Genomic DNA, 19,487 nt, shown 5'->3' with positions numbered 1-19,487 from the left:
TCACTTGAGGCTGAATCAGTCACAGCCTGTGACAGCAGATTTGTGGCAGAGTCACAAACTACTCAATGGGAGCCTTGGTGGCCTGAGATCTGGGTGTCCCCAGGGGTGCTGCTCTGGCTGTTGTGCTGCTCGTGGAGCTGCTGGCAGAAGAGCTGCCATGTCTGGGCAGGTGACATCTTCCTGCCCCTGCCCGGCCTTCTGTGTGCCTCTGTGCTTGTCTCCACATTTGCTGCTAGTTTAGAACAGACTAATCACTTTTCCATGCACTCTAGCTGGTTTTGGTGTGTGGCTGTGCTGATGATAAGGCCTTGCTGGGAACAGCCAGGTTCAGATCCAGCTCTGCACTGTGGGGGATGAACAATCTCAAGATTATCTCAGCCCAACAGTTTTGTCAAAAATACTTTCCACTAGCCTGCCTGGGGAAACACCATGTTTAGCTTCAATGATACAGCCCTGACACCAGAAAAAGAGCTTCCAGCAAAGACTTTTAATTCCCTGTCAGAATCAACGTAATTAAATCCCCTCTGGTGGGAAGAGGGTTTTCACTGGATCTAGTGAACGTCCGTGCTTATATTTGGAAGCCTCTAACATCCCAGAATTTATTCCCTGTAACAACAAGGGTTTTGTTTCCACTAAAGATAGCTGTATATATGAAATTTGTTATTTTCAAGCAGCAATAGTTATTATTTACACTTGCAGTCTATAAACAAGTGTATTTCACTCTCTGTAACTTACCAGCAGGAGGAAGGAATGCTGTCTTGCCCACAGAGACCTTGGGCCTTCCCCAGGGACTTGAGGCTTTTGGATGCTTTCTGCACCCCAAGTAGCAAAACTTGTAAAGTTCAAAGAGAGGTTCATTTTATAACTGCAATCTGCTCCTTCAAGCTGCTGCACAAATCACTTTTAAGCAATTCATTTCAGTGGCTCAGGACATCACTTAATGAACCCTACTAAATTGGAAGAAAGAAGGTTTAATTAAAATACTGGAAGGAAAATGTCTTGAGACAAACTCTTCCAGGAGCAGATTGAAAATGATGGCACAGACATCTGTCTTCCATGGGAAGAAATGTTAAAGTCGGCAGAAAATTTAGTTTGTGATGAGTTTTAGCGGGAGCAGATATAGCATGTGCTGTGGTCTGGCCCCATGCAGGGGCTCTGGGTCACCGTGAGCTCTTGCGGAGCCTCGTGAAGGGTTTGTGGCCCAGCAAGGCGTGCTGACAGAGGCAGGCAGTGGCACTGAGCCACATGTGGAGGCAGAACCTGACAGTGACCACTTGCCACAGGTATCTTTGGCTCTCAGGGAACGGGGCACACCCCAGAGGGAGGACCCTGAGCTGCGCCGGTTCCTGAAGGCGCCAGGAGGGCAATGGGGTGTGCTAAAGGCCATGCCGCCTCCCGGAGAGGGGGCTATGGGCAGTGGGACTTGACTGGGACAGAGGCAGGGAAATGCTGCTGGCAGAGCACTGTGGTGGCTGATGCCAGTTTGAAATATCCTCTCTGCCCAGACACGGGCACTGAGGCGGGGGTGGCACAGCCCAGTGCTCTGGGTGGCACTGCCTGCCCCAGTCCAATTGCGCTGCCATCTTACTCACTGCAGCCCCAGATGCTGAATTAAGCCATCTTTGGCTGATTAAATTCAAATCTGTACAGCAAATGCCAGGGACTATCTGCACTGTGTTGGTGTGTTTGCTTTCCCATAGAATTGGAATTGGAGCATTAAAAACATTTTTTCAAATGCCACCACTCTGATGGGCGGGTGCTCGCTGCGGGGAGGTAGGTTATGGCAGAGAAGGGTCAGTTTCCCACGCAGAAGGTGTTCATATTCCATCAGCCACATTCCCCATTTGCCTCCCCCCATTTCCCATCATGTGCCAGATCCATGGAGTCTCCCTGCTGACCCACCTGTGTCTCTGTCTTGGTGCTGCCTCCCAGGCTGACCCACCTGCAGGCAGCCCATTTAGTCACCCTGTGCCCAGGTGTGCCCATGGGCACCCATCACTTTCGTCTCCACGTGTGCAATGTGCTTTGTGACCCTTTGTGGAACCAGTGCCAGGTTTCTGTGAGAAGCTCCTGTCGCACTAGGTGCATCTTGTGCCTCCCGTGTTCAGCCAAGAGGCTTGTTCCAGGGGCACCAAACTGGAATAATGTGACAGAGAATGACATCAGAGCAAGATGGTAACAAAATTGGGTTGTAAGCCGAAAATAGCTGCTCTACATGAGAGCAAAGCTTGCTGCTCCTGAATTTTACTCACTTAGCTGACATTTGGGTACTTCTAATTAAAATTTTTCAACAGTCAATAGTTTTTGCTGATCTGCTAACAGATGGCTGCAGCAAGATGACCAGAAAGAAAGACGGCATGGCACATGAAGTGTGTTGGAAAGCATCCATCCTGGTGTCTGTAAGAAGAGTCTAATGCAGGGGTGTGCATCTGAGAGGGTCCTGGGTTTGCAAGGCAACATCCCCAGGACACAGGGGTGTGCCGAGGGTCAGGCCTGGTGCTGCAGTGTTCAGCACAGTGTTACCTTTTGAGAAAAGCAGCTCTTGTGTTCCTTCTGCAGATAAAGATCTTGTAAATAGTAAGAGCTCAGTATTGTTACCATCTGTGAGTTCCTGCTGCCTGTGTCAGATGTTCAGGTTTTCAGCAACCAGTGATGTCCCTGGAAATCACAGGTTTTCAGAAGGTATTTTGCAAGCAGGCCACTTTTTGGGTTGCTTATGCCTTTATGCCCATGCATGAGAAGTGCCCAGACAGTTCTGTGGCAGAAATCACTGGAGTTTTTAAAGGTTTTAGTGTGGAAAGGGTGGAGGACTTGATCAATGCTCAGCTGCTTTTTACAAAGTCTCATTTTTTTAAGGGTGTATTTTGCAGATGGACTTGGATTTTCCATTACTATTCCTAAGCCCAAATCAGCCATTTTGAGGAGGTTGTGTCTGCTGTGCTGCTAAGCCTCTTGGCACAGGGACGGCAGTGTAAATCCTGCAGTGAGCCAAGGGACAGAGCAGTCAGATGAGTTGCCTGGAATGCTCTGGCAGTGTGAGCCAGCACAGGCAGTGAGTGTGGGGAGCACTGAGCACAGGGCAGGGGGTGCAGGAGGGCAGGGATGGCAGCCTGAGTCCCTTCCCAGTGCTGTCCTCTGACCCCAGCCCTGAGAATACCAGGGAGCTGCCCTGATGTACCCGTGCAAGATGAATAATGTAGAAAAGAATAGTAAATAGAGAAAAAAAATCACTCAGGAAATTGTGGGTTTCAGTAACAGCCAACTCTCCATCAGTTTGCTTTTAAGCCCCTGAGATTAGTTCTGTTGGTTAGAGCATGGTGCAAATAATGCCAAAGGTGTGAGTTCAGTCTCCAGTCACATAAGTGATGGACTCAATGATCCTTGCAGATCCCTTCCAACTCAGAATATTCTGTGATTTCTTAAAAGAAATTGCCGTGCTCTGTAAACCATGGTTTGTGGTTATCCTCAGGTGCACGTGCAGAGGGTCTGTCCTGCCACAGCCTAGACTGTTAACTGAGGTAGCACCTGTGGACCTCTCCCACCCCACCCGGAGCTGGGGCAAGGTTGGGATTGACTGGAGGGGCTGCTTGGGTCTCCTGGCAGCAGGGTGTTCTGGGGCACCCTAGAGCAGCTGTTGGTTTTCCTCACAAAGTGAGGGTTATTTGCACTGCAGGAGAGATTCTTGGGTCCCAGGCTAATTGTCTTGATTTACTGCTGTTCTGCCGCCACAGGTGGGATGTGTTCATAGCCTGACCAATTAAAAATTGCCATTAATCCAAGAGCTAATGAGTTGCGTGTCTTAATGCAGATAGAAGAGTTTTGTGATGTGTGCATACCCAGGACCCACCAGGACTGGTGGGCAGGCATGAGTGCTGGCTGGGGCCAGGGGCCAGGGCAGCTGGGCCAAAGGGAGCTTTACTGCTCTGCTGCACTCTGTTCACCTTCTCAGATGGGCGAAATTGTGGCTCTGCCTGAAACCTGCCCTTCAGTTTCCTTTCTGTTCTTTTGTTCTGCTCCTGTCGATGACCCAACCCGTCGCATCCTGAGGCTGCATGGTGTCTGCTGGTGCATTAGGCTCTGGAGCAGTACTTGCCCCTTTCATGTCCTTGCCGTGGGCACCTGGGGCCGTGAGAGCTCTGCTCCCTGGGTGTCTCTGTGCTGAGCCCTTCCATGATGGTATTTCCTGCTGAACTCTCCTTTCCAGCAGTTCCAGTAAATTACACCTGGCCAGGATGGTGGAGCGATGTGAATTCACATTCGTGCATGCCGGCATTCTGAAATGGGTGCTTTGGTGAGGGACGCTGAGTGACACAAGAGTTGCTGCCAGATGGGAGTTTCTTTCGTCTAGGTTGGGTAGCATGAAATTCCTCTTTGCTGCAACAAGGGCAGAGAAATTTGGAATGTGCCAGTATTTTTAGCTCCTCAATCTAGGAGTGTTATTCCATTTTGGTGAAGAGGAGCAGCTGTTGCTAGCTCTGCAGCACCATGTTGTCGTGATGAGGAGCTGTACCCAGCCAGCACAGCTCAGCAGGGTCCAGCCCGAGCTGCTGGGAGGTCCCTTTGAGCCGTGGCTGCAGCTGGATCCCTGCAGGAAGCAGGACTCATGATGGCACAGGGATGGGCCTGCCCAGGGCTGGGAGGTGTTCAGGCGTGGTGCTTTAACACTAAACTGTGCCTCGCTCACCACAGCCCTGGCCTGGCTGGGGTGCCGGGGTCAGACGGGTGTCGTGCCATGCTGTGCTATGCCATGGCTCCCTGTGCTTTGCTCTGTGGTGTCAGCAAGCTGTGGTGTTTCAGGGCACTTTGCTCCTGCTCCATATCCTTACTGGGCTTAATGCAGTGGAATTGATTTCCATTTCCCAGGCTTTGATTCACCTCAGCAGGGGATAATCAATGCCAATCAATCACATGTGATTTTGCATGCCATTAGACTGCAGTTTAACCTCTGGTGTCCTCTGCCCTCCCACCTCACACCCTGTGCCGTGGACCACACAGTTTGGGGCAGGATCGATGGCCCGGGCTCCCCACACTCCTGCACACTGTACCTAGCCCTGTTCTGGTGGGACTTGGATGCCACTTCCTTGTCCCCTTCAGCTCCATGGCCTTGCCCAGGCTTTCTTCCTCTTCAGCCTGTTGTTTCTGTACCTGAGGGGCCCTGAATTCCCCCCCCTCCCCTTTTAGTTCTCTCTGACACTTTTCATGGGCAGGGAAGGGAGTTGGATTCCAGTTTTGGATGAGCCTCTTGCTCTGCCTGCTGGGCGGGGGCTGAGGGTCCATCTCTGCTGCAGCTGCCGCCCTGCTGGGTTAAATCTCACCTGACAGAGGGGACAGAAGGTCCTGGTTCCTTCAGGGTGCCTTGCAGTGCCCAGGCCTGAGCAGTGGTAGGTCCACAGCTCCCATCAAACTGCACTCAAGCCCTGCCATGGAGGTGAATTCCTCAGCACTAACGGTGCATGCCTTTCCGAGTAAACACTTCACTAGCTCTTTTTTTGTTTGTTTTAAGTGAGGCAGACAGAAAGGGACACCAAAGAGCTCTCTTTTAAACAGAGAAATGTAGAGTCTCCCCATTTTCTGAGCAAAGCATGACCCACAGCCTGTCACTGAGGGTCAGACCTGGGAATCCTCCTTGAGAGGCTGAGGATTTGGCTGTGTTAGTCAGTTGTAATTCTAATGTTTGTATCCTTCTCAAAACCTCTTTCTGAGCTCAGGGTACACCTCTTGCCATGGCATGGTGAGATGCGGAGAAGGTGAGATGCACTGAGACCTCCACAGGGGATATATGGGTGGACTTGTGCTCTGGCTCTCCCATTACCAGACATTATTTACTCTTCGGTTTCTTCTTCCTGAGCAGTTTCAGATGTAGGTTTTGTCCTCAATTAACAGGACCCATTGTGTTCCCATTTGCTTTCTCCCTCATGGGCAAGCAGAGTGAGGGAGTGGCCATTGTGCCATGGTTGGTTGTGCTCCCAGTCAGGGGCCGTATCTCTGTCTCCTTGGTAAACCCCTGCAGCTATCACTCCCTTGAGGGGTCTAATGGGGGGATGAGGGATGTGGTTGTGGTGAGTTATTACCCCACACTTAGGAGTATTAAACTCGATTTGGCAACTCACAGCCTAGGATTTGAATGACCTAAATCCTTCCTTTGGCAGCCTGGTTTGCTGTTATTTATGGTGCTTCCCAATTTATTATCATCTGCAATTGGAGGCTTTGTGCGTGGTGCTGTCCACAGAGTGATTTACACACACAGTGAAGAGAGCAGAGCACCGGAGCCGCAGCCCTGGACCCCCAGACCCCTCCTGTCCCCAGCACCAGCCCTGGGGGCAGCAGCCAGCCAAGGGCAGGGGAGGGCTGGGGCTGCCCCAGAAACGCAGAGCTCTGTCTGGGGAAGGAACTGGCTCAATGGTGTCATCAGGACAGCTCCTGGGCCTGGGTGTGGCTGTGGGAGAGAACCAGAGCTGGGGAAGGGTCAGGAGCACAAGGCTGATGAGGAGCAGCTGAGGGAGCTGAAGGAGCTCAGCCTGCAGCAAAGGAGGCTCAGGGGGCCCTTCTGGCTCTGCACAGCTCCTGCCAGGAAGGGACAGCCAGGGGGATCGGGCTCTGCTCCAGGGAACAGGGACAGGAGGAGAGGGAACGGCCTCTGGTTGCACCAAGGGAAGTTTAGTTTGGATATAAGGAAAAATTCCTTCCATGGGAGGGCTGACCAGCCCTGGCACAGGCTGCAGTGATGGAGTCACCATCCCTAGAGGGATGTAACAGATGTGTAGATGTGGCACTTGGGGACATGGGTTAGTGGTGACCTTGGCAGTACTGGGGGAACGGTTGGATCTGATTTTAGAGGGTTTTCCCACCTAAATGATTCCATGACTGTGTGTGGTCACAGACCTGCCTCTCACTTCTTACCCCAAAGGAGGCATGTTCCACTGGGAAAGCAGGCAGCAGGCAGAGCCCCTGGGAGGGCCAGGGGCACCCTCTGCCCAGTGGTTTGAGTGCAGGGATGTCCCTGCTGCCCTGGAGTGGCTGTTCTGCTGTGGCCTGGGCCTCACGGGCTGGGCCAGGGGCGTCATCCTGTGTGCACCGGGCACCTGGCACAGGTGTTGGGACAGTTGTGGTGTCCTGTGGCCTCCCCACCTGGACAGGTGGGACCAGGGCCCTTGTGCATGGAGCTGCTGCTGAAGCTGGAGCAGATGCGATGTGCCAGGAGTGGGGATGATGTGCCTGCAAAGCTTTGGGAGCGAGGACAAGACGCTTGGGATGCTGTGGGAACAGGGATGTGACACCCAGGCCCCCGCCCTGGTGGGCAGAAGGAGAGGGGTGGCTGTGTGGGTAGATCAGGCTGCTCCAGGGGTCCAGGTCTCAGCACTGACTGCAGCCTTCCTAGTTTATCTTCTTTCTTTTTAATAACAGATTCATTCCCTGTTCCTGGCAGAGAGCATGCCTTCCTCCACGCTGGGAGAGGGGGAGGGGGTGTGTTGTAAATTCCCATTTTTCTGATAAAACTGTATCGCTACGGCGGAAATCAAATCCCATCTTGGATATTTTTAGCATGAGAGCATGAAGGCACAGAGATGCCGAGGGAAGGGAGGATGGGAGGGGAGGGAGGACGGCGGGCTGGGTCTCCATGGAAACTGTTTGCTTTAAATTCCCGCATTGGGGCACTGAGTGTGTAGGAGGTGATGAAGGAAATGAAAAAGCAAAAAAGAGGCAAGGTTTTTTCCTTTCTGTTGTCACAAAACTGCTGAAGGAACCTTGGGAGAAATGGGCATAAATTATTGATGATCTCAACACGAATACATGTGCATTTTCATTAGTAACCAGCCTGTGGTCTCTCGAGGGCAGCAGGTGGGGTGTGCAGCAGCCATGGCTGACCTCTGGTTTGTTCAGAGACACCTTTGGAAAGGAGCTGGTGCCACTCTGTGCTCCTGAGCTGCTACCTCCATGGGACTCCCCCAGTTGCCCTCTGGATGTTGTTCTGTGCCAGCCTGCTGTTACTGCCCAGGGCAAAGAGCCAGTGCCCAGACCATGGGTGCTGGGGGAATGATGCTCCTGTCAGCTGGGGTGGATTTGGGCTTGGGTCAGATACTTCTACTCAGAAGAGAGTTTTTTAATATTTAGGGTATTTTTCTAACATATGAAAGGTGTAGTTAGCCAGGCTGTATTGGTATCCTTGTCTGACATCCTGATGATGGGCATGAGTAAACAGCAGGTCTGGGGGATCTGGACATGAAACCCCCTTCTCTGTGGGTGCAGTGTAAATGGGGGGCTGGGCTGGGGTGTCACAGGGGTGTCTGTGGTGCCTGGCCCTGATGTCTCAGACCATAGCCCTGCTCACAGGCTGGTGCATTAGATCACATCTGAAAAATGCCTCACTGCAGCACACAGTTATTTTTAATTCATTGAAAAGGGAATGACCTAAAACTGGGAGCTGGTAATGGAGAGGATTAAATAGAGCAAAACAGGTACATTTTCAATTGAGTAATTTTAGAAGGAAGCAGCACATCTCATTATGAGGTGCATGTTAGCAGTGCCCAGCCATAGCCACGGAGTTCCCTGGCTGCTGCTGGAGCAGCTGCTCCCAGCCTGTTGCCAACACCATCCACGTGGCACCTCGGTGACACCAGCTCTGCCCATGGCATCGCAGCGATGCTCTGCAGGGTGGGGGTCACCTGCTGCACCAGCGAAGCCTCTGTGTGAGCCAGGGCTGAGCTGGAGCTGCTGAGCTACACTTGGTGCCAAACACAAATTTCAGTGCTGGAAGGTGCCTGGCTTTGCTCTGGCTCCTGTCGGCCGCTGTGGTTGCAGTCACCTGTGGGAATGGGAGACTGCCTTGTGTTTGCTTCCCAGGGCTGGGTTTGCTTAGACCCAACAGCCATCCTGTGAAATTGCAGGCTGGGTTCTGGTTCTGCACAACTGTCACAGGAGTGAGGTGCACAGGTTCCAGCAGCACAGATGAAATTTGCCCTGACGCAGTGTCCCTCTCCAGCCTCTAACAGGTGTTAAAAATGCCTGTCCTGCTCTTTGGGAGGATTTTGCTGAATGTGGTGCTTGTGCAACCTTCCTAAATAGGAATTATATTTAACCAATAGTTCAGATCCAAATGAGAGAAGAGCAGGTGATCTGAAGCTCAGAATCCATGCCGTAAGTTTAACTCCAAAAGACTGAGATCTCTGCAGGTGCTGCCCACGCCCGGCTGCAGTCCACCCCACTGGTGTGAGGCAGAGTGGAGCTCAGCCCCTCTGCAGCACTCCTCAGCCTTCCTGAGTGCTGGCAGAGCACAGTTAAATCCTTCCTGGCCCTGAGTACCAGCCACGATGGCCACAAGGCACATGGGGCTCCATGTGAAGGAATGAAGGGTTTGCCTTGCAGCTCTTGAGCTCCATGCCAGTCAGTCTAGCCCTGCTTGCCTGTGAGCAGCGGTGTGTGTGGTGAGCACTGGTGAGCACTGGTGTGTTTTGGGGAGCAGGGCTGTGTTTTGGGGAGCAGGGCTGTGTTTTGGGGAGCAGGGCTGTGTTTTGGTGAGCTGGGCTGTGTGTGGTGAGCAGGGCTGTGTTTTGGGGAGCAGGGCTGTGTTTTGGTGAGCTGGGCTGTGTGTGGGGAGCAGGGCTGTGTGTGGTAAGCAAGGCTGTGTTTTGGTGAGTGCCCCACACTGCCAGGATGGGGTGTCTGTTCTGACTCCAGTCTGCCTGGAGTCTCTTGCTCAGCTGGGAGGCTGGCCGGGGCATAGAGGTGCTGTTTTGGGTGTGTCAGGGGCTCTCAGGTGCCCTGTCTGGGTGGTGCTGCAGCATGGAGTGTGGGTTTGGTGGGTGCTGTCTGGGCTGGCATCCTGGAAGACAGACCCTCAGTGCTGTTCCGAGTTGCACCAGGAGCTTGGGCCAGTTGCTGCATTTTGTCTTTTCTCGTTTGCTGAGGTAGCTTTCTGGTCTGTATCTAGGATAAAACTCATGGGCAGGGAGAGGGGGCAGCTCAGGTTATATGTGTCTGAGGCTTTCTCTGCTGGCACACAGCAGAGCTAACACGCAGGAGGAACCAGAGCAGTGCTTGGAGGGCTCTGAGTGCTGGTGGCCACAGCCGGGCAGTGTCATGGCCTGTGAGCACTGTGGCCAGTGTTTGCAGCTGTGGCCAGCACCGGGGGTTGCCCCTGCCCTGAGCCCCAGGCTGCAGCCCTGCCAGTCCTGCTGCTGCAGAAGTGAGAGGGACAGGGAATGCAAATGGCAGGAGTGATCTGGCAGCTATTATGGACAAGTGTTCATCGCAGAATCCATCCTGCACCCAGGGCTGAGGCTCCAAGGCTGCAGTCATTCTTCCCCTTCCCCAGCTGCGTGCTGCTGGAGTGTGGCTCCCCAGGCAGTGGGTGAGCACCAGTTGGGCAGTAATTGCTGTGGAATTAACCTCTGACATTCTTCTAAAAATAGGCCAAATAAATCCAATCATTAGCAGCTCCTGCCTGCGTTGCCTCGAGGGTAAACACTGCAGATTAAAGCGTTTGCAGTTACAGGTCTCTGTGTGTCCCCTGGCTTCTCCTGCCACTGAGCCCAGAACCCTGGAGATGGTACCCTGGTTTGTGGGGAAGGGGAGCTGTGTGAGTGCAGTGGCTTTTCAGCTGATGGAGAGCTGAAAGGCATCACTTTAATTTACTTTGGTAGGCAATGGTAGATTCAGCAATGTGCAGAGGAAAGCAGCAATGTAGATATGGTCACCTGAGCTGTTCTACCTGAGAAGCTCAGGGAGAGAGATCAAAGGTGTCTTAATTTGTCTGCTCCCTCTCCTCTGAGGGTGAAGGCAAACCACCACCCAGGCAGAGGGTGGCACGAGGTGGGAGCAAGCTCTGCCCATCAACCGGGTGCTGAGATGAGCTGGTGGGGCACCACTGGCACCAAGCCCTCCCCAGGTCCCAGGAATTGATTGTGTCACCCCAAATGGTGTGGGCAACTCCCCGAGGCATGAGGGGAACATGCTGTGCCATGCTGTGCCATGCTGTGCTGTGCCATACTGTCCTGCCCAGCCCTCGGCCCCTGCTGCTGGCAGCAGTCCTCAGGCTGCATTTAGCACAGGGACAGTACCTGGAAATCCTGCTGGAACCAGTGTGGGGCACAGGCCAGGGCAGGGGGCCATGACAGCATAGTTCCAGAATGCAGAGCCCATTTAGTGTTAAAGATGATAGAGAAACAGAGATTTATGGAGATGCCACAGGGCACAGAGCACCGATGAGGCATGTTGGTGTACAGGGCATGGTGCTTCCTGATGCCTGTGGAAGTCTGACTTAAATTGTCTTTGTCTTCTCTTTACCAGCTGACATCATCTCCACAGTTGAGTTCAACCACACTGGAGAGTTACTGGCAACAGGGGACAAGGGGGGCCGGGTTGTAATATTTCAGCGTGAGCAGGAGGTAAGTGCCAGCGAATTAAAAATGCCCATTTTATCCTTTTAAGTGAAGCGTCCTGCTGTTCCCTAATCTGCCTGTGCCGCTCCTAAGCACAGGGCTCTCTTGGCATACTACAAGCTGAAAAGCAGCCATTAACATCAGCAGGGCCAGATTTCCTCCTGCCAAACACCTTCCAAACATCACATTGCCTGCATTCTTCTGCTCCAGGTGTAGCAGGGATCAGGCAGCACTTCTGAGTGTGTGATGAGGGCCCACCTCAGAGATGAAACTACCCCAAGAACCCCTCATACTACCAAAATTCTGGAAAGTGTAGATGGATGCAACAATTACGTTTTTCTTCCAAAACTTTGCTCAGGAAGTGCTAGCAAATGCATTGTTGGAAGCTGGAGGTTGTGCCTGCTGGAGAAGCGTGTGTTTGGCCCTCAGCATGGCCATGCGCTGGCGGGCACCCTGCCAGCCTGGCTGGGGGAGCTGTGCCAGCTCCTGCCACCTGGGACGGCCCCCACCATTTCCAAAGCTGTCCCAGTTAGCTGCTCTGCTCTGAGTCAGCGGGACCTGTCCTCAGCTGCGCTGGGAGGAATGCATCAGACCTGGGCATGAGACAGGTCATGGTGCAACGGTGGTTTTAAAGTTTTCTCAAAGTTAAGGCTTTAAATTTACTTCTACAAACACTGAAGAGAGCTCAGTGGTTAGCCATCACATGTGCAGACACCTCATCAGCCTTTCCAGAACTAGTTCATTTCTCCTTTTCCTCTCATTTCATTATTCTACTGCTTTTCCTGAACTTTAAGCCTCCAGCATCATTCTGAATGTATCCACTCAGCTCCTGTTCAGGGGGACATGTGGGGCTTCACCCACCCACTCAAACCAAGGCTGTCCATCCTGTACTTGCAGCTGCTTCCAGCATCTCTTCTGTGGCTGAGTTCAGCACCTGGCAGGAGCTGGCACTGGGTCCCAGCTGTTCACCAGGGACAGACAGTGGGGTGGGATCCATTCCTGCTACATTCCCTCTGCATTCCCTGTCTGTTTCTCCTCCATTCCTTCTCCATTTCTTCTTCATTTCTTCTCAATTTCCACTGTGTTCCCATTCCATTCCCTCACCATTGCCACTCCATTCTTGCTCTGTTTCTGCTTCATTCCCTCTCTGTTTCCACTCCATTCCCTGTCCATTTCTTCTCCATTCCCGCTTTCCCCGGGCGCTCCGGGAGCCGCGGTGTCAGCAGAGCCCTGCCTGGGCACTCAGCCCTGCGCTGGCTCTCACCAGAGCGCCCTGAGCCAGCTGCCAACACCTCCAGCTCCTCCCTGTCCCTCACAGAGCAAGAACCAGCCCCACCGCCGGGGAGAGTACAATGTCTACAGCACCTTCCAGAGCCACGAGCCAGAGTTCGATTACCTGAAGAGCCTGGAGATTGAGGAGAAGATCAATAAGATACGATGGCTGCCGCAGCAGAACGCAGCGTATTTCCTGCTCTCCACCAACGGTACGTGGCCATGCTGCCTCGCTGCTTCAGGCCTCGGGGCTCCCACCACCAGGCATTCATCGTCTTCTCTGTGGTGTTTCTTCTGGAAAATAGTAATTAAAAACTCTCCCTGCAGGGTAACACAGGTGTCTTGGGGGAATGTGTCTGGCAGAGCTCCACCCCTGTGCACCAGGGTGTATTTCACAGCAGCCCGTCCCTTTGAGGGAGAGAGGGAGGCTTCTGCCCTGACAACAACTTATGTTTTTTATTCTCAGGATCCTGGGAATTTTTTTGTGGTTTTTAAAGACAAACTGCAGCTGTTTTGTTTCAATTTGCAGTCATGTTGGGCTCAGAAGTTCCATGTTATGTTCTGATAAATATTGTGAGGATCTAGGAGTATTACTTGGGATGAATGGGACCTTAAGATGGATGTGACTTAATTACTTCAGGAGAAAAGGAGGGGTCTAATTATCTTCCATAACCAACTTACTTTGTGTTATAGAATTGACTCTATTGATCATTGTAATAAAATTCAAAGACTTATTAAACTCATTTGGGGGAGAATCATTGAAATGCAATGAAGATTAATTATACAGCATAATGTCCTGTTAATTGAGTTTTTGAATAGTTTTTTGATTAACAGGGATATTACCCTTCCATTTGGGTGGTGTTCCATATGCAGGCAGGTTATCAAAACAATTAGTTTGGAAATACTCCTGTGTTACACTGTTTCTTTTTGTTCTTACTGTTACACTAACATTTTATAGTGAACCTCCCCAAAATAGAGCACGTTAATAACAACAAAATTAATTGGCAATGCTTTGGAGTTACTGTGTAAGAGAGAAAATGAAGATGGATGATGGGTTTTTGTATGAAACCTGGTGGAAGTGGTGATAAACTATGGATGGAGTCCCTGCCAGGAGGGAGCGAAGAAAACCCTGTTATTGAGAATAACCCCAGGTGTTCCTTCTGCAGGGGCTCTGCAGCACAGGGGGTGGGATGCTGGGAGGAGGCAGGGAGCTGCCTTCAGTCCTGGTGAGTGCTGGGCTCTGCCCAGTTCTGGCTGGGGAATGTCAGTGTGATCTGGTGAGCTACAGACGCCCTGTCAGGTCTCAGGGCCGTGCCCAGGCTGGTGTGCCCTGCACAGCTTTGCTCCTACGCAGGGCTGGGCACCAGAGCTCGCTGTGGGCACAGGTACCTGTATCACCTCTTCAGCACGTGGCACTGGGGCACAGGAGGTTTTTCCCTCGGTGCTTCTGTCGGTGGGCAGCTCAGGGAGCCGCCGCCTTGATGCTCTCCTCTCTCCTCCCCCAGATAAGACTGTGAAGCTATGGAAGGTCAGCGAGCGGGACAAGAGACCAGAGGGATACAACCTCAAGGATGAGGATGGCCGTCTCCGAGACCCCTCCATGATCACCGTGCTGCGGGTGAGTGCGGGGGGACTGTGGCGGTTGAGGAGCCGTTCCCTGCGGGGTCTCGGATGGAAATTGCTGCTGGTGTCACCTTGGGACTGGCAATGCCATCGTGCCGTGCTCGGTTGGTGTTGGAGGGCATCCTCGTGCCAGAGCCGGGGCTGTGCCTGGCGCACAGGTGTGGCAGAGGACGAGGAGGCTGCCCTGGATGCCCGGGCTGTGCTGGGGCTGGGCAGATGGGCTGCCAGTGCCGTGTGTGTCCCGTGTCTGCTACCTCAGTGCCACAGCGTGCTGTGCTGCCCACAGGCTGGGCCTATCCCAGTGAGGAGGCAGGGCAGAAGCACTCCTAGCTTGGAGCATTCCCAAGTATAGCTGCTGCTCCTTCAAATGAGTTTTCCTCCTGGTCATGACCTTAATCAGACCAGACCAGCTTGTAATTTATTAACATCCTCTCAGAATTTGCTTTTTGAGTACTTGTGGGTTTTATATTTATACATATGAAATTATTACTATGATTGTGCTTACCTCACGTTATGGGTCCCAGTTCCATTGTGCATGAAGCCATTGAGAGTCCTGGGCAGGCAGTTAATTCTGGTCTCTGTACAAGGTTGCTCCTGGTGACTGGCAGTGTTTTCCTTTACAGAGCAAGAGAGCATTTGTTTCATGTAGATGTGTATCTGCTGTTACGTTTCAGGCAGCATTTCCAGCCTAACAGGGTGATACCTGACAGCCCGTAGGAGAGGTTTGCTTGGTGCCTGGCTGTCAGAGCTGGGGCTGTCAGCCCTTGGCAGGCTGGGAGGCAGGACTGGAAAGGCAGCAGTGTTAAGGCTGTTATCCCAGCTGGTGCTTCCTTCACTGGCCAAACACACTGGGAAGGCCCTGGGATTTCTTTTTCCCTTGATACTAAAATATCAGAGAACTGAACAGAGTTGGAGTCCACTCACTGCCTTGAAAGTTTCAGCTCCTGTTCTACTCTCAGCCCATGCACTCCTGGCAGCAGCTCAGAGCTGTGTGGCTGGAGGAGCTGCTGCTTGGTGTCTGCCACTGCACTAGGGTCAAGCACTGCCATTCCTGCCCCTGGCAGAGGCACAGGGCACTGGGAGGTCAAACACGTCCTAAGTGTGTGGTGTGATGCATATTGGTATCTGCTGTGCAGTGCCTGTGATCCCTGAGGACAGAAGATTGAGTTTTCCACCAGCTCCATTTGATCTAATGTTTTGATGATTTTACATAGATATTTACATAGCTGTAACCATTTTGCTGCAGCTTTGTGTAAATCTGGCATGTAATAGTCCTGTGATGGGTATGCTTTAAATTAAAGCCACATCCATCCATGGTTTAATTTTCAACCGCAGACAAGTGAAAAAGTTTTAAATGGACCTTGCTGCTGTAATTTCTCATCCATTTAGCTTAATGGTTTAAACGCACTTGATGAGCATCATCCTCTGAGGAATTTCTAACCCACACAGTGCAAAAGGAATATTTAATTCTGCTCAGGCTGTTTAGTTAGGTGTTTGCTGTCATTAGAAGAGCTCTGGTGATTTGAGTCACCCCCAGTCTAACAGCTGCAGCCCTCTGACCTCGTGTAACTGCCTTGGTGTGCTCCTGAGTACCACTTGTTGTACCTGTGCTTTGGGACTAGTAGGAAATAATCAACACAAGTGAAATCCAGGGCTTGAACCTTTTCAAAGAGAGATGTGCTGGCTTTGATGGCTCCCAGCACATGGCAGTCTGGGGTGACACCCCCAGTGCCCCTGCCCTGGGTGCAGTGGGTCCTCCTGCAGGCTGTGCCGCTGCTGGGGCTGCAGTGGGCAGGGCTGGTGTGTGCCTGTTTCTTCGTGTTTGTGCCTGTCACAGAGCCCTCTCTTAAGAGCTGACACTTCACTCTCTCTGTTCCAGCAAACTCCATGATAAATCCTGGTTTGTGTCTCCCATTTAGTGGAAGCACTCAGATTTCTTGGCCCCTGTGCACAGTTTCCCAGGGAGGCTGTGCTGTGCGCCACTGCAGCTGATTCCCCTGACAGCAGTCCCAGAGTAGCTGTGATGGGAAATGCCTTGGAAAAGGTCTGCTGTGCTGCTGTTCCTTTCTGCCTCAGCAAAGAGATTTGCCTCTTCCTTGTACACATTCTGCAGAGCATTTCAACAATAAGGCAGGGACAAGAGATGGGAGCAACAGCTCCATCAGCTGCACGGACAAGCAGTGAGGCAGCAGCTTTGTCCTCCTGCAGGAAAGTCCCTTCTGCATGTCACAGGGCAGGTCAAACGTGACAAAATTCTGAGCAGTGTGAAGTTGTCACCTCACACTGTGAAGTCTGCCATGAAAATAGTGTTGGATGCTCATTTCATCTGCAAAATGCTAAGCTTAAGGTGGCATTGGGCACCTCGCAGAATGTAACTTACGTAGGTAGGAAATGTGTTCTGGGGAGTGTGCCTGGAGGAGCTTGGCTGCTGGGGCAGGTGGAAAACTGACTGGGTTTATCCCTGAGCACTTCTCTGCTCCCTGCTTTGCCAGGGACTGGATTACAGTTTCCTTCTCAGAGACTCAAGGCTGGGGTCAATCCGAGTTTCAGTTTGACTAATCCCACTTGAGCAGATCCTGTGGAGCACGCTGAGCCCCGGCCTTGAGCCAGTTACCTCCATGGAAACCCTCTGGGCACAATGGACTGCACTGGACTTATGCTTAAATCCTAACCTGAGCCAGAGCAGTGGCCATAAAAAATTCCAGTAAATAATCCATGAGGTGTCTGCCCGATCCCCACCTTGCCAGGGTGACAGTGCAGCCATGCTCTGTGGTTTCCTGACAGGTGGGGCAGAGCTTTCCTGCAGGGAGCATTTGGGGACAGGCAGCATGACAGACAATGAAGGGGGAAGCCTGATGGGGCCGGGCACTCCCTGGCACCACGTCTCCTGCGCTGTGGTCCTTCACCCAGGACTGCAGGTGGCAGGAGGATGCGTAGTGGCAGTGGTAGGAAGGGGCCGGGAAATGCCAACTCTCTCCACCCCAAACATCAAGAAAATGAGTTTCACAGCTTGAGAAAGGGTTAGTGTCTCATTAACTCAGGACAGGGGAAGCCTTCAGCAGGCACAGGGAGAGGAATCTAGTGTCACGAGAGCTTGGAGTGAGTGAGAGGGCTTTGGCATGGGGTACCTGCTAAAAGCAGGAATCAAAATTAGGATTTACTTTGTTTTAAATGAAAAGTGACTGGCATTGCCCCCCTCCTGAAAACAGAAAGTAATTGAATTCATTAGTGTTTTATTTTCTTTGACACAGTCTTTCTACTTGATGTGCTTTGTTAAATTGAATTACCTTAATAATGGGTGTGTGTGACACCAGAGCCTGTCCTCAGGTGGGCTCTGGAGCTGGAGCAGGGATGCACAAGGAGGTCTCTGCTGTCCAGGGTTGTTGTGGCAGTGCTGATTGGTCTGGGTGGGTTAGGCAGAAGCTGACTTGGCCTGTGCCTGCTTCAAATAACCACAAGAACCAGTTCCAGCTGCTGTCACATTGCCCCATTTGCTGGTGTCTCCACTGTGCCTGAGGCCTGGCTGGGCATCTGCTCCCCTTGGCTGTCCCGAGCCAGGCTCCTCTTGCTGCAGGATCCCTGTGCTGCTGCTGGGGAACGAGCTCACCGTCTGCTCCAGCAAACTCCTGACTGCTCCTGCCTCAAAGTTTCCGTGCTTTCAGGGTTAAATCCTTCCTGCTGATCCCCTTAAGCAGGAGTTTGCAGCATGTGGGCACGCTGGTTTCCATATTTCTGTGCGGATTCTTGCCACTGTAGCGGATATAAATCCTTGCTTTAGCCCACTCCACACACACATCTGCCTCTCCCCATTCCCCAGTGGGTTATGCTGATTTATCTAAAGGCAAACACCCACAGCTCTGTCCCTTCTCATCTTTTACCTCCATCACTTCACTGTGGGACAAATGCAAAAAAGTTTACAGAAAAAATGTGCTGACCTGGCTCTGTCAAGCAAGGTATTTCTGTCAGAAATGCTCCAGGAAGTTCAGATCCTGGATAACAGTGACAAAATGAGGCAGAAGGGGTTCTTTGGTTGTTTTTTTGTTTCAAAGCTGGAACAGCAAGAGCCTGGTGCTCTGGGCTCTCGGTGCTTCACTGTGCTCTAACCATCCTGGAGCCTCTCTCAAAATTAGATGGCTTTTGGGTCTGCTTGTCCTTCTCTCACACACATGGGAAGGCATTAGGTTTCCCTGGAGAGAGCCTGTTGGGAGTGAGTGGACGGAAGCCGGAGCTCCGTGGGACGCCACGAGGGCATTCCCCCGTGCCAGCTGGCTGGACCCTGTCCGTGGGTGCTGACGCTCTCTCCTCACCCTGCAGGTGCCTGTGCTTCGGCCCATGGACCTGATGGTGGAGGCCACTCCCCGGAGGGTGTTCGCCAACGCACACACCTACCACATCAACTCCATCTCTGTCAACAGCGACTATGAGACCTACATGTCAGCGGACGACCTGAGGATAAACCTGTGGAATTTTGAAATCACAAATCAAAGTTTTAGTATCCTTTGTTGTGTGTGGCTCTGGGGATGGGCCTGGGTCCCAGAGAGTCCCAAGGGAAGCAGCCGGGCTGTGCCCATGCCCATGGGGATGGGGACAGAGTGGGCAGTGCCGCAGCTCCTTGGCCCCACACTGGTTGTGGTGCCTCGCTGCAGGAGATGTACCCTCTGGCAGGAGTTCAGGAGCATGCAATAGTGCTGCACCCTCTGGCAGGAGTTCAGGAGCATGCAATAGTGCTGCACCCTCTGGCAGGAGTTCAGGAGCATGCAATAGTGCTGCCTGCTGTGCACCTGACTGCAGAGCACTGGAGGTCCCAGGCCCACGTGTCATTCTCACGGCACTGCCCTCTCATCTCTGCCTGTGCTGCTGGTGGGATGCCAGGCTGTGTGCAGACGAGGCGTCCAGCACTCACATGGAGCTGCTCCCTCCATGGCACAGGGCTCAGCTGGCATTGCCACCACTGCTGCTGTCACCCGGTGTGTGGGTGACACATTTCTGAATTTGCCTGCAGGGTCTGGTGGGGCAGCAGAGGGGTGGTGGTCTGCAGGTGATGGAGGAGACAGATGCCTTGGGGAAGATGGAAGCAGTGATGGTGCCTGGGGAAGATGGAAACAGTGATGGTGCCTTGGGAAGATGGAAGCAGTAATGCTGTGGTCCTGTTATACCCTGCAGCGGGTGACAGGCTGCCAGTCACTGCTCTACAAATGAGGTTGTGACAGTCAC

General features: G+C 52.5%; 1 protein-coding gene across 3 annotated transcripts in view; it reads left to right on the top strand.

The window, feature by feature from the left end:
- Positions 1-19,487, top strand: part of PPP2R2B (protein phosphatase 2 regulatory subunit Bbeta) — a 64,008-nt gene that overhangs the window by 39,628 nt on the left and 4,893 nt on the right. For all 3 annotated transcript variants that reach the window (XM_072935383.1, XM_030284046.4, XM_030284048.4), the window contains 4 exons: positions 11,287-11,384; positions 12,697-12,862; positions 14,156-14,268; positions 18,588-18,765. In XM_072935383.1, the coding sequence (XP_072791484.1) occupies positions 11,287-11,384; positions 12,697-12,862; positions 14,156-14,268; positions 18,588-18,765 (555 nt within the window). The remainder of the gene's footprint in view (positions 1-11,286; positions 11,385-12,696; positions 12,863-14,155; positions 14,269-18,587; positions 18,766-19,487) is intronic.

Source organism: Taeniopygia guttata, chromosome 13, assembly GCF_048771995.1.
Source record: "Taeniopygia guttata chromosome 13, bTaeGut7.mat, whole genome shotgun sequence".
Classification (NCBI taxonomy): domain Eukaryota; kingdom Metazoa; phylum Chordata; class Aves; order Passeriformes; family Estrildidae; genus Taeniopygia; species Taeniopygia guttata.
This window is presented reverse-complemented; position numbering and strand designations above follow the sequence as displayed.